Below are 13,189 nucleotides of genomic sequence, written 5' to 3' on the forward strand. Positions count from 1 at the left end.
GAGCGCGGGCCGAAGAACCATGTACAAACCTGACTTTTGAAGCAGCTTCTTTCCACCATTGATGGAGGTACGGTGACCCGATGTCCCGATTTTATAGGGACAGCCCCAATAGTTGGGGCTTTGTCTTAGCTAGGTGCCTGTTACCCCCGTCCCGATTTCTCAGTGCGGCTGTCTGGTCACCTTAGACGTAGGGCTGGGCCTACTGCTACCCTCATCCCCTACTCTTTCTGTCACTGCCCTTCTGACCCAGACAAGTATTTGGTAATCTTAAGAGTGCATTTTCCTACTCAAGGAGAAAAGCAAGCTCTGTGAAAATGAACCAGGGTTACCTCAGGAAGAAAATTGCTGCAGGAGTAAAAATTGCTGCAGGAATAACAAACTTAACACTCAAAGATTCTAATTTGCAAGTAATAGGATGAGGGAAAGTGTGGAATATTTGGGGAGTGGGGATAGGCATCAACTGACTATATATTTTACACTCCTGCAACAGGAATTGATCTTTGTATCAAGGCCTGTATACACCTGTATTTATGTAGACCCCATCACAGGAGTAGCCCAGGGCTTCACCCAGATTAATTTATCCTCAATACCACGTGGGGTAAGGAAGCATTATCCCCATTTAACAGATGGTAAACTGAAGCACAGAGTAAATAACATGCTTAAGCTCACACTGGAATTCTATGGCAAACCTGAACAACAAACAGGACCAAGCACTGGTTTGACACCCTAACCCCAAAAGAGTGTAAAAGCAAAACTTGGTGCAGAAATCAGATCAACCAAAAAGTATTTCTGTAAAGCACCTGTTTAACTTGTCACATCACCCCCCAGTGCACCATATTCTGAACAGTTTTAGGCTAGTAGAGGCTATGAGCCTATGAATCAAATTTGGGTAACGGGTGTGTGTGTGCATGCGTGCATCAAGCTTTGTTTATATGCAAAATAGCACTAGTTTAAACTGATGTGATTTTTAAACTCATTTCACCTGGTGTGAAACCCTATGTGAACACCCTTAAATGGATAGAACACAGGTTTAAATCTAATTCTTATCCAGTTTTATTTTAATTCAAAGAATAATTAGATTTCTAACCAAGTGTCCACACAGGATTTTGCACTTAACTAAATTAAGTACAGCTATCCTAGCCTTTAACACTATAAGGGTGACAGCCATCAGACTCCTGTATCCCAAAAGCAGTATAGTTTAAATGGAGTATCACTGCACCCATGAAATTCTAGTGTGCCTCTCATCACAGTATCCAAGAGCCCTAGCTCATATGCTCTGATTTGTATGGCAGGAGTCACTCATCCTTAACAGCACTTTCAGCTACACTTGATCAGATATAATTAGGACCACATACAGAATGTATCCAACTGATATTGCAGAAAGAATAGAGGGAGATCAGTCACCCATGCTAGGATTTGACCGGAGGTCAGGATTAAATTCTAACTCAAAAAAAAAAGTGTTATGAGACCTTTGGCAGCTACAGATGGTGGAACCCAGTCATGTCTTAGCCAAAAGGTTGCAACTCTGGCAGTATGGCACACCATGCTGGAGCACAGAAGTTCAGTAGCAAATAAAACACAGTGCTAGCCAGCAACAGAATGGATTCAGAGATTCCCAACAGACAGCAATTTGCAATATGGATTCAAATGATATACTCAGAGTTCATACTGTTTTCAACTTAAGAGATGTAAAAAGATTGTAGAAAAGAAAATCTTTTATTGAAACAATTTAACAATGGAGCAAGTACATTTCAACTAAATTAGTTTGCCCTTTTCCTCTCATGTTAAAAAAAAGAGGACATAAAACTGACCAAAACTTCAGTACAGACAAGTACCTGAAATGCTAATGGAAAGGAAAAAGAATTAGGACTTTATGGCTGAGTGTCCACCAAAGTGGCAAAGGAAAAAAAAATCCACACATACACAGCACTGAAAATCTTTGAACAGATGGGGGTATGGTGTATCAGTACTTGATATGAACCCAAAATATCACCTGGATTGGGCTTGGTTCTGTTTTAGGCAGGTCACAACAGCGAAGGTGGAAAACGAGACCTAATTTTCACTCCCAAAAAGAGAGGAATCAGGGCTAAGACCAGCCACCAACCCACATACATTTGAGGAGGGGAACACCTTAAAAAAAAAGTTTCCAAGAATGCTGAAGACTTAAAACATTGCATTTGATTCAGGCTGGTTTTTCAAGCGTCACAGTAGAATGCACATTCTGGTCAACACTGAGATTTGCAAAACTAAATGTCTTGTTTGTGTTTAATCTTTTCAATTCTGCACATCTAAAAAAGTTTCAATCAATACAACACACAATTTAACAAAGACAAGACCAAGCATGCAAAAAATTGCTGCCCTAATCATGTCTACAGTGTATGCAATTCTAGCAGAGGAAGAAGAGGGTGATGAGATTAAACCATTTTTAATTAAAGAGATTTTTCTAAACGGTCTTTTCTCCCATCCAAACAAGATTTCTGGTCTTGCAGCCTATACATGCGTCACCCCACAGGAGATTTAACTTCATAAGGACTGCAGCATTGAGCATGTGAATCCATCATAGTTTTTACTTCACTTGATGTTTCTGTTTAACTGTTCTTAGAAAGTCAGGGTTAGAAGATGGGCAAACAAGTTGTACCACTGAGGGTCACATTCTTCTCAGGCAAACTTGTATTTGAGGGAAGAACATGACCTTCTGTGGCCCATACTGTCATCTTTTCACCCAAAAGGCACCTTTCCATCAGATTACTCTTCTGCCCTGTTACATTGTAACTATCCTGCTGTTATCCCTGATCACTGAGTGAGTACACACTGCTGCAGGCACAGCATTATGAATCCTGCAGCTCAAGTCTGCTGATCATAACCGACTTGTAAAATGCGCTGCAAATCCCACCACAGCTCCAAAAAGGTGAATTTAACCTACTCTTGGGCCACAGTTGTTCTGAAAAATTAAATAGGAGGTCTGTTGTCATTTTATACAGCTCAATGGCAGAAGCAGAAAGCTCAGCTATCATCTTTGCAAACGACGCATTTTTGACAATCCCCACACAAATGTAAACAGTTGAGAAATAACAGAGAAATGCAATGCCAAGGCTAAAAATAATATTACATTGCAATGGGCACCCAGAGCAGTTGGTTTATTCATCCCTGTTATGAAGGGCTGACTCCAGGCACAGGGTGAAAGACTGTCCGAAGACATTTGCAGACAATGCTAATACACATGGACTTCCAGCAATTCAGAATAAGTATCCCCAATACTTCCCTACCACCACCACAGGCCCATATTAATGATGAGACTAGAAGCCTGCCACCAAGGATCAGACTGCAGAGGTCATTATATATGCAGCTTGATGAGATGAGATTCCATCCAAAGGAAGATTTGATGTCTTCACTTCAGTGCAAGGACCACAGAAGGGCCACAAACATCCATAACCACACCCTAGGTACACTTATTTCTATTCAACTGCAGCATGATTGCTCTTCTGCTTTTTGAAAGGAAAACTTTAGTATTCAAGAGCTATTAACCAACTTATATAATTAATTTCAACTTCCCACTGCAGCAGTCTCCTGCATGCAGTGACATTTTTGGGGAGCCAAGTTATGAGATGGAACTGAATGCAGCACGTTACTGGGAGCCAAGAGAGTGCATGATCAGAAATGGAAGGGATATGCTAAAAGGCTGTCCCCTAGTGGTGTCTGAACTCCACAGATCTCCGTTATGGAGAAGTTTCTGAGCTCTCTCTCTCTGGTGCACCAAGAAGTTGGAGGAGTTTTGTTTCCACACAGTAGCTTGCTGTGTAGATGTTGTGAAAGATGGTATTGGTGATGGCAGGGAGACCTCTCCTGGGTAGAAGAGAAGTATGACAGTTTAAGGTAGGAGGATGGGAAAGATGCAGTTCCTATAAGAAAAGTTAAGTGGGTCCTAGCTTTTGAGAGGAGCCTGGTTGATTGGCAGAAGGACTTATAAGAACAGAGTTCAGCCTGAGAGTGGCCCTGGGCAGGGAGCATTGGAAGGTACAGGTATCTGTACTTCCTGCTGTCTAGATGTGTAAGACAAGACTCAGGAGGAAGCCTGTTCAAGCTGATTTGCAATATCAGTAGTGGGGTGCAAAACCCTTGAGACAATGTGTTTCCTCGGCTTATCTGCTCCTGAGTGCAAGATTGCACCATAAAAGATGAAAAGCTACACTAAGAATCCATAAATCTGCATGGTTAATGGAAGTTCTGTTTGGGCTTGGAAAGGCAGCATTACTGAGAAAGGCGCCCTGACGGATTCACTGATAGCACAGTGATTTTCAAAAACATATAGCTGCTGGGAGGGACTAGAGCTCTGAACTGTAATGTAAAAAAGTCAGAGAAAGTTTAAGGAATTCCCAAAGCCACCTTCCAAAACAGACAAAAGCATTTTAAAGAGATTGTCAGGAAGAGTATTTTTTATTTTGGTTGAATAGGCCCATGGAAACCAATGTCAGATGCACATTCACAAGGGTTTGCATATGAAGTAGGTCAGGATCTCACTGGTGTGTTTTAGCAGCATGAATGTTTTCAAAAAAGATATGAGACCATCACTGAGGATGAGGTTTCACAACAAAGTCAGTCTGATTTCACAAGACACTGGGGGAGGAGGTTACCAAGAATATATTTTCCAGTTTATCATTCTGTGCCTCCTCATCTAAAACCTATTCCCATGTGCTGTTCTGGTTGCAGTCAGAGATTCACCATCAAATACTCTCCTTGCATCTCTTTTGTGTCCCAAATACCAATTTATGGTCCTTTTATTTTATATTTAAACTTTGAACCAAAGTTTAGGTCCCTATTCCCTGATGTTAAATTCTGCCTGACAGAACTAAGGGCAAATAGATGGCTTTAGCAGCACTAGTCTAATGAAAAATGAACAGAAATCCTCACCCTAAGGCATGGAGCATCCCTCCCCACCAAATTCCATTTCACTTCCCCATGCATCAAAATGAGAATATATTTCCTGTTGGCCACAGCATCCCGTTTCCTTAATTCAGTACCTCTCGCAAACAACTCCGTGACATGTTTCTGGGATACTGTAACACCTCCATCCTCACCAGATGAGGCACGGCTCCAGAGTGTTCGTGCCAAATTATTTCCTAAATCTTAGGGCCTTTTTTTTGGGTACTCTTTCAATCTACAAAAAAGTCACTTCTGGTGACTTCAATTGGACTGTACTGGAACTCAGAGTCTTCAGTGAGCACATGGCATCTTTAAACACATGAAAAGACAAAAATAACTCACTAAAATTAACAGTGAAATTCCCAGGAGGAAAAAAAAAAAAATGTACATCTCTATTGCATTTTGTTGTCAGCCTGTTTGTCATGTTCCATTTAACATGAAACTAAATGGGTCCATTATAAAAAAACCTGTTAAATAAATAGATGTGATGCTAGAAGAAATTTCAAGGGACATTATAACTCATCGTTCGTCCTGCTCTCTTCTCTAGCATCTGGCTTCTCACTCTCAGGTTCTATGTAATAAACAGAAACAAAAATAAAGTGAAATTATAAATACGATTATAAAGTGATAGGCATGCTGTACAATGTGGTTTTTGCATGCTACTATAATACAAATATTCAACTACTTCAACACACTTCTCAGACAACAGGGGATTGGAGAGTTGTGGAAGTGTTTGCAGAATCAGACCCTTGAGTAGCCCAGAAATTCTATCTGATAGGTGACAGGTTTCAGAGTAACAGCCATGTTAGTCTGTATTCGCAAAAAGAAAAGGAGTACTTGTAGCACCTTAGAGACTAACCAATTTATTTGAGCATGAGCTTTCGTGAGCTACAGCTCACTTCATCAGATGTAACTGATGAAGTGAGCTGTAGCTCACGAAAGCTCATGCTCAAATAAATTGGTTAGTCTCTAAGGTGCTACAAGTACTCCTTTTCTTTTATCTGATAGGTGGTGGCCCTGGTGAGGACAGGAACAAAAACAGCCAGTTGCAGACATACCAAGGTGAGGTAGAGATTCACCCATGCTGTGGGGGTTAAAAAGGAGACCTTCTTAAGGAGAGGGGGGTAAACCAGCACGGCCACATATCTTGCCACATGGATATTATTTAGAGTCACACTGTCAGGTTAAAAGTTGCTTTTGGAAAATACATTTCTTGCCCATGTTACTGACAAACCCTTGATTATTCGAGCTAAACAATTACTAAGAGTTTAATTTACTGTTTACGCTCTATACTATTTGCTTAAAGTAGGTTTCAGAGGAACAGCCGTGTTAGTCTGTATTTGCAAAAAGAAAAGGAGTACTTGTGGCACCTTAGAGACTAACCAATTTATTTGAGCATGAGCTTTCGTGAGCTACAGCTCACTTCATCAGATGATGAAGTGAGCTGTAGCTCACGAAAGCTCATGCTCAAATAAATTGGTTAGTCTCTAAGGTGCCACAAGTACTCCTTTTCTTTTTGCTTAAAGTATACATTTAATTCAGTTTGGATAATGAAACATATTAGTTTCCTTGTTTATCGTCACTTGCAGGTTCTCGCACACTAGCACAGGACTGCAGTGTTTGACTTCCAAATGCTGCAGGGAACGATTGCTTTAAAAGTCCCCTATAACTTTCCACTAGAATGTAAAAGCTGTCAAGAGAACATTTCAATTGGTTAGGCTGTAGAAGTTTGGTTTTGATCTTTCCAGGGACCCACTACAGCTATAATAGTCCCCTAGTTAGGTACAATAGCGTCCTTCAGCCTCACTGCACAGGAACATCATTGCGACATCAAATCAAGCAAATGTCCCATTTCCAAGAGTGGCTGGAACACGCCAAGAGTACTAAAGCAGATGTAACCATGTCTTCATAATAGCCCTAAGACGAGAGTTCGGGGTTTTAAATCAGTTAGTGACCCCTTTGGTGGGTCTATACTGCAAGTGAACAGGGTTACAACCAGTTCCCCTTCCTCAGTTCTGGCATTAGTGTTATTGGGGCCACAGCTACCATTCCATCCCACACATTTTTCTGTAGCTGGCCCTCTCAGTTGTAAAGTTTGAAACACTAACACCTCAGCAGCCAGAGGCTCCTTCTCACCCTGTGGTTCATTTGCAGGGAAACAGAAATGAAAAGAGATTTGCAAACAGTGGGCTACAGACATCCACAGTCACTGAGTTCCATTTTCTTACACAAATTAATCCCTACCTGTGTCTGGTCCAGACTGATCACCTAGTGTTGCTTCCTCGACTATGGGAGGTTCCCTGACTGGACTGACATCTTCAGGTTTATCTGTATTATGGGGGAGAGATGTGCAACAAGTGGTCATACAAGTATGTCAAGTCCAACACCTCCCCTAGCTCTGGTATACAAGATCAAATGTAGAGATGACACTGGACAGGAAAAAAAATTGCCAATGTGGATTGTAAGTGAACCAATTGCAGCCCATCACTAGAAGATTACTAATTTCTCATCATTGATCCTGGGAAAGCCAATGGGATGGTCAATAGAAGCACTTTGAGAAAACATAAGTACCCCAGCAAGCAGAGGAAGCATCAGGCAGCAAGCAATAAGGGAAGAGTCCAGCAGGGATCAAGAGCAACCAGGGGCAACTCTGGAGCAGTCAGAATAGTGTGGGGAGGGGAGTGGTATTGGTGTTCTGAGCTTGCCAACGGCCACTGGAAGAAGATGAGCCCCAGGCTGAGGCCTGGGAGTTGTGCAGGAAGGCCATCCCACGGGCTGGGGCCTGACTAAGATATCCTGCTAAAGGAACCAGGGCTACCATAGGGGAGCTTTGTCCACAGAGAGTGGTTTGATCTTTATAAAGGGACCGGGCACTCAAGAACTCATCTATCTTGAGAGCTAGGAGAGCTGTAAATCCTAGTGTCCCTAATGATGTGACCTAGGAAATCTCTGAAATCAGCTGGCTATCACTCAGGAAGCAGAGACAATCAGCAGGTATCCAGAGCAAGGTGTCATCTCTTAGAAGGCTGTGCCTCACAGTGGGTAGCAGAGACTAAACTGGTGCTGAGGGTGGTCTCTTCTCCAGTCTCTACGTAAGCCACAACGGCAGATGCTTTCCGTCCCATGAACTTTAGAAAACCTGGACACCTTCTCAAACAAATGTCAATGAAAGAAGACAGAAGTAGCACTTGGAGCATGCTATATTTCACCAAGCTTTGTCCAGTAATTCCTGATTAGGAGGATCAGCAGCTTTTCCCCTTTTATCAAAGATTTCTGTCATTACAATCTCCTTTTGCTCAGTGCAGACAGCTTTGAGAGAACATTACACCTGGTGGTTCAATAGTATCAGATGCTCATAGGAGCACCTGCCTGTGCTGAGTGTGCCTTACCTTCTCCTTTCTCCTCCTTGGGAGGGATAACCTTCTCGCTGTCAGGGGGAGCTGTGGCATTCTTGCCTGAATCAGTTTTTGTGGTGTTCTTTTCCTTCTTGGGTCTGGGTTTTGCAAACTTAGCCTTGTTCAGTAGATACTGCACCTCCCTGTCCAGGGCTGCTATCTTCAGCTCTATGTCCTTGGACAGCAGGGTGGGCTTCTCAGTGGGAGGAAGTTTATTCTGTTCTGCCAGTGTCTCATTTTTCCAAATCTGCAAGGAAATCCCAGGGTCAATCTCTCCCCATGAATATGCTGCTATTTTTTGGTTACATGAGTTACTGTTTTTAAATACACAATCCCAGACACAGCACCTGGGCATTCCAATTGCCTGTGGTCAACAAGGCTTCCATGCCCACATCCTCCAGCCTTAGCTCCACAAGACCAGAGAACAAGAGTGCCAGTGGCTGCTCTTAAAACCGTACAAATCCTAATTACTGGGAAGGCACTAGCCCTCCCATATTGCACATGAACCATCTGTATCTCCAGTTGCTATGTCTTCCCAAAGCAATATGCAATCGAGTTTGGTAGTAGGGAGTATTAAAATAGAGAAAGGTTTTCCTAATGCGTGGAGAGGATGTACATCCTCTGCTCCCTATCCCTAAGTGAAAGTAAACGCATTAGCTGTGGCATTGATCACATTATCCAACACCACATCCTGAATTGGCTCCGCAGCCCCTTCACTTACCACAGTTTCATTGATTGCTTTCTCTAGGGTACTCAGTTCCACCTCTGTGAATATCTGATCGGCCTCTGGAAGCATTCGTGCTCCCCTGAAAGATAAAAATTTATTTTTGCTCCAATTGTTGTTCAGGGTTAACATCTGCATCAATGGCATTTGAAATTTCTATAAGTCATTGCACAAACTGACTCATGTTTTTGGACCTTACTGCTTTTCACACATACATGTAACTTCTGTCCAAGGAAAGTGAATGCTAGAAGACCAGGGTATTTCAGGTGATTGGGAATGGAATACAAAACCCTCAATCACATTTAGTGATTTACCATGGGATTGGCCCACGAGTGGGTTTGCGAGGAAGGAGGAAGCCCAGGGTTGTGTGTGTGTGGGCGGGGTGGGGGAGCAGTCCTGACCCTCCTGAAAATGGGTGCGCTTTGCAGTATACATGGGATGTCATACTCTTTGTTCTGAAGAGTAATTTATGGGCTTTGAGTGTTTCTATTAACACATTCCCTAAAATGCTCTAGGAGCCGCCACATACTAGCTTCACATGCTAGCAGCTAGCAGACCAGATTCCATTTTAATTAGTGGGTCAAACACATGCAACACTTTTCCACCGCCCACAACTTCAAATCTTCTCCTCAGGGTCTCACTCTTACTTGAGGAAGATGCTGGAGTGATTGAGCAGATTTTCGAGGGCATTCAGGCGGTCTGGCCATTTCCTTCTTTCTTCCACACGGAAGAAAAGGCTCCTGCAGAGTTTCTTCAGCTCCGAGAGCTTCTCTTTCAGTTCCTGAAAGTGGGAGAAAACAGACAGGAACAGAATTGATCAGATATCTAAAACTGCTCCAAACTTTTAATTCCAGAAATATTGTGAATCCCAGAAGCTTGAGCTGCAGGAGTTTTGCCTGCTGTCCCCATCAGATGCACAAATCTCGTGTGCGAACAGGAGTTGTGGCACTAGACACAGTGTATACAGAATGGGAAGTTAACTGCTTTATGTGCTCCAAGAGGTTGAGCAACAGATGGGAAGAGCTAGTTCTTGTGCAATTCAGTCCTGGGCAACTTAACAAAAGGGTTTCCAAGTGCCAGAGCATTCAAAAGGGCCAAAGTGGATCAAAGCAACCAAGGAAGCCTAGGTCAATTTGCCACCTATTGGCAATTCAGTGCAAACTGACACCCTATTTCCATGCAGTAGTACCTTGGTCGTGGCTCTATAGCCCTCCTCCTCCATCCAGTTGGAGGCTTCGCTCAGCTTTCTTGAGATTTCCTCTCTCTGCTCCTCTGTTGAGACAAACTGATATTCCTCCTGGTAAAGCTTGTCCTGAGAGGAGTAAAGGTCACTTCAGCTTATCTGCTGATCAATGAGAAGGCACAAACAGCAAAGGAATCTGTCTCAAATCCCCCCCCCCCACAGAATGCAACTGCAACCAACTGCACGACTCCTGGGCTCCTCCATGCTACTGAGTGGAAGTTCAACCCCCAGATTTGTCCTCTTGCTCCTTCAATCAGCTGAGAGTGGGACAGGAAAGCTGCACAAGTCCTCACATGTAGAATAAGAGCTTTCCTCTTGCCCTCACCGATTGGAGTTTCTTCCCAGCTAGAGCGTGGGGATGCTGAGACATGCAGAGGAGGGGATAGCATATACAAAGCTTTTATGCAGGTAGAGATTTGACTTGGTATGCTGCCTAAACCCTAATCTGGTCCCATTTGTCTTGAAGAAGCCTCCCTATGCCACGTGGGACAGGGAACACTCAAAATGACAACAGATGAACTCCTCAAAGCAACCGCTCCCCAGCTTGAAACAGATACAACCCTCGGCAGCCAGCTCAGCCCTGCCAGTATACAACATCTCCCTCCTGCTTTTCAGGAGCTTTCAACCCTTTTCACCGCTCTTACCTTGGTCTCAAAGATGAATGCCTCCAGGCTATTGGCTGACTTTTCCCTCTCCTGCTTCTCTAAGTCTCTGACTGTCAGATCCTGAAGTCTAAAGTGCAAGGAGGCCAGAAATAAGTAAAAATATCATCAGCACCTGTAAGAGGGGGTGATGTTCTCTTTGCAGACAGGGATCTGTGTAGGCAGCAGTACCTGTCACTCAGACACCATTAACTAACCCATCAGCACCCAGGCCACGCCAGTTACAGGATACACTTAGATGTCTTAGGGTCAAATCCAAAAGGTGGGAAGTCAGGAGATCTCTCCCAGTTTCAGCGTTCAGATTCACAGTGCTCAGGATGTTTCTCCTCGAGTACTGACTGGCTAAAACTTTCTCCCTAACCCCCTTTAAACCAAAGGCCTCCCCTAAAAGTCCATCTGCACTATGACAAGAGAGACGATAACAGTTATAGTACCGCTCCGAACACTGTTCATTCTCCTCCTACCCAAGAGCTGTGTTAGACTCATTGGGCACTGATAGCATGGCATGGCTTGGCTTTTGGATCACCAAAGGGGGTGGGGGAAGAACCCCTGTCCATACTGTGGAGGAGAGGGGACCATGTAAACACTGTCATCACTAGCATGGTTACAAATGCAACAGGGACAGATCTTTAAGTAATGTCTCACGCAGTTAGGGTGCCACTCCATAGGGAGCTCACAGGACCAGAGTCGAAGATGAAAAAGATTAAAATTATTGGCTACAGCAATGTTAACTGGTCAGGCTGAGCTTCCCTCCAACCTCACTGGGCATAGAGAGACCATCTGGGATTCCCAGCCACTCACTGCAGATCTAACCTGTCCACACACACACAGAGCCAGCGCTGCCTCCGCTTCCAGCTCTTGTCATTTTCTAGTCTCAGAACTGACCCTTTTCTTGTGCACATTCATCCCAGTTCCTCCCTTTGCCATTCAGAGTTTCTGGCCTTGCCACCTTTTGGGACATTTACCCCTAGTTTGTTTGAAGGGGCTGCTGAAAGAAGGATGGTGACAAGAGAAGGGTCAATAGAGGCAGTGGGGGTGAGCAAAGTCTTGCAATGTTTACTACAGTCAGATTCATTCTGGGAGTGGGAGAAGGTAGTGTCATCTGAGCATGACCTGAACTCAATAAGACATGCACCTTAGAATCTGTTGCTCACTCTGGTCCCTGTGCCTCAGCCCAGTCTGCTCCCATAGCCTACTCCCTTCACTTCAGCATGCTCTTCTCAAACTTACTTCTTCACTGAGCTCTTCAACTCCTCCTCCAGCAGGTCAAGCACATCACTGACACCTAACTCCACACTGATCTCGTCCACAAGTTTCTGCTTCTTGGGAGCTTTGGGTTTTTTCTCTTCCACTTTGGTGGCTGTGCTGTCACCAGGACTTTTGGACATTTCTTCCTCTTTCCCGGATTCTTCCTTTTCTTTGGGATCCTGTGTCAGAGAAGGAACTCCAGGATAAATAAAAAGACCAATTTGCAGTACCATTTCACTTGCAACAAATATTTTGAAGAGCGGCACACAAGAACACGGTAAGGGAGATTTGAGCTCCCAGGGTTAAGTAAATAGGCTAGTGTTCGACATCTATAAAAATAGATTTGCACATCTGCAGTGCCTTAATGCTTCACAGGCCGAGAGGCCTTGTTTCCACTGTGAAAAAGGTATATTCTTAACTCAAGTTAGTTAAATAGTGCTAAAATCCTAGAGGAGACAAGGCTTCTCCTTTGTCTTTAACTCTACCTGCTTGCTTGTTGAGAATTACAAACTGTCCTGTCTTTTCTAGGATTTTACTTCCAAGTAGTTAAGGAATTAAAAAAAAACAAAAAACAAACAAAAAAACCCTTCAACATACCTTTTTTCACTGTTAAGGCAGGGCCTTAGTGCTTCCCAGACAGGGAAGCCAAGGAACAAAAATGAACCAAATGCCCAAGATTACATGGGGATTTCAGACTAGACCCAGAAGTCTCAGCTCCCAGTCCCGAGCTGCAAACAGCAGGCCATATTTTTATTCAGAACAGTGCATGACTGCCTCTCATAGACTTTCACACACAACAGCTTTGCACTTACCAGCTCAGAATGGCACTGTAGGTACAACACAGCAAGATAAGAATCAAATGTAAAGTGGCCTTGGAAGGAGAGAGTGGATTGGTATAAATCCGAAGGGCAACGGGAAGCAATACTGGACACATCCTTCTGAGGATGAGGCAAATGTCAAGGGAAAGGGTTCTCTGCAGGGAAAACTCCAACAACTC

The 13,189-nt window shown here is 43.6% G+C and overlaps 2 protein-coding genes across 4 annotated transcripts in view; one reads left to right on the forward strand and one right to left on the reverse strand.

Moving 5' to 3' along the window:
- The first annotated feature begins 46 nt into the window (after positions 1 to 46).
- Positions 47 to 13,189, forward strand: part of VPS11 (VPS11 core subunit of CORVET and HOPS complexes) — a 56,295-nt gene continuing 43,152 nt past the window's right edge. Inside the window, exon 1 of the mRNA XM_075122196.1 lies at positions 47 to 67. Within this exon, the coding sequence (XP_074978297.1) occupies positions 62 to 67 (6 nt within the window). The 5' untranslated portion in view covers positions 47 to 61. The remainder of the gene's footprint in view (positions 68 to 13,189) is intronic.
- Positions 1,698 to 13,189, reverse strand: part of HYOU1 (hypoxia up-regulated 1) — a 30,336-nt gene continuing 18,844 nt past the window's right edge. For all 3 annotated transcript variants that reach the window (XM_048827682.2, XM_048827684.2, XM_048827683.2), the window contains exons 18-25: positions 12,175 to 12,371; positions 10,927 to 11,014; positions 10,229 to 10,351; positions 9,687 to 9,820; positions 9,037 to 9,121; positions 8,310 to 8,562; positions 7,165 to 7,248; positions 1,698 to 5,491 (exon numbers count right to left, since the gene is read on the reverse strand). In XM_048827682.2, the coding sequence (XP_048683639.1) occupies positions 5,433 to 5,491; positions 7,165 to 7,248; positions 8,310 to 8,562; positions 9,037 to 9,121; positions 9,687 to 9,820; positions 10,229 to 10,351; positions 10,927 to 11,014; positions 12,175 to 12,371 (1,023 nt within the window). In that variant the 3' untranslated portion in view covers positions 1,698 to 5,432. The remainder of the gene's footprint in view (positions 5,492 to 7,164; positions 7,249 to 8,309; positions 8,563 to 9,036; positions 9,122 to 9,686; positions 9,821 to 10,228; positions 10,352 to 10,926; positions 11,015 to 12,174; positions 12,372 to 13,189) is intronic.

The sequence above is a fragment of the Caretta caretta genome, chromosome 22, assembly GCF_965140235.1.
Source record: "Caretta caretta isolate rCarCar2 chromosome 22, rCarCar1.hap1, whole genome shotgun sequence".
NCBI classification, from domain to species: domain Eukaryota; kingdom Metazoa; phylum Chordata; order Testudines; family Cheloniidae; genus Caretta; species Caretta caretta.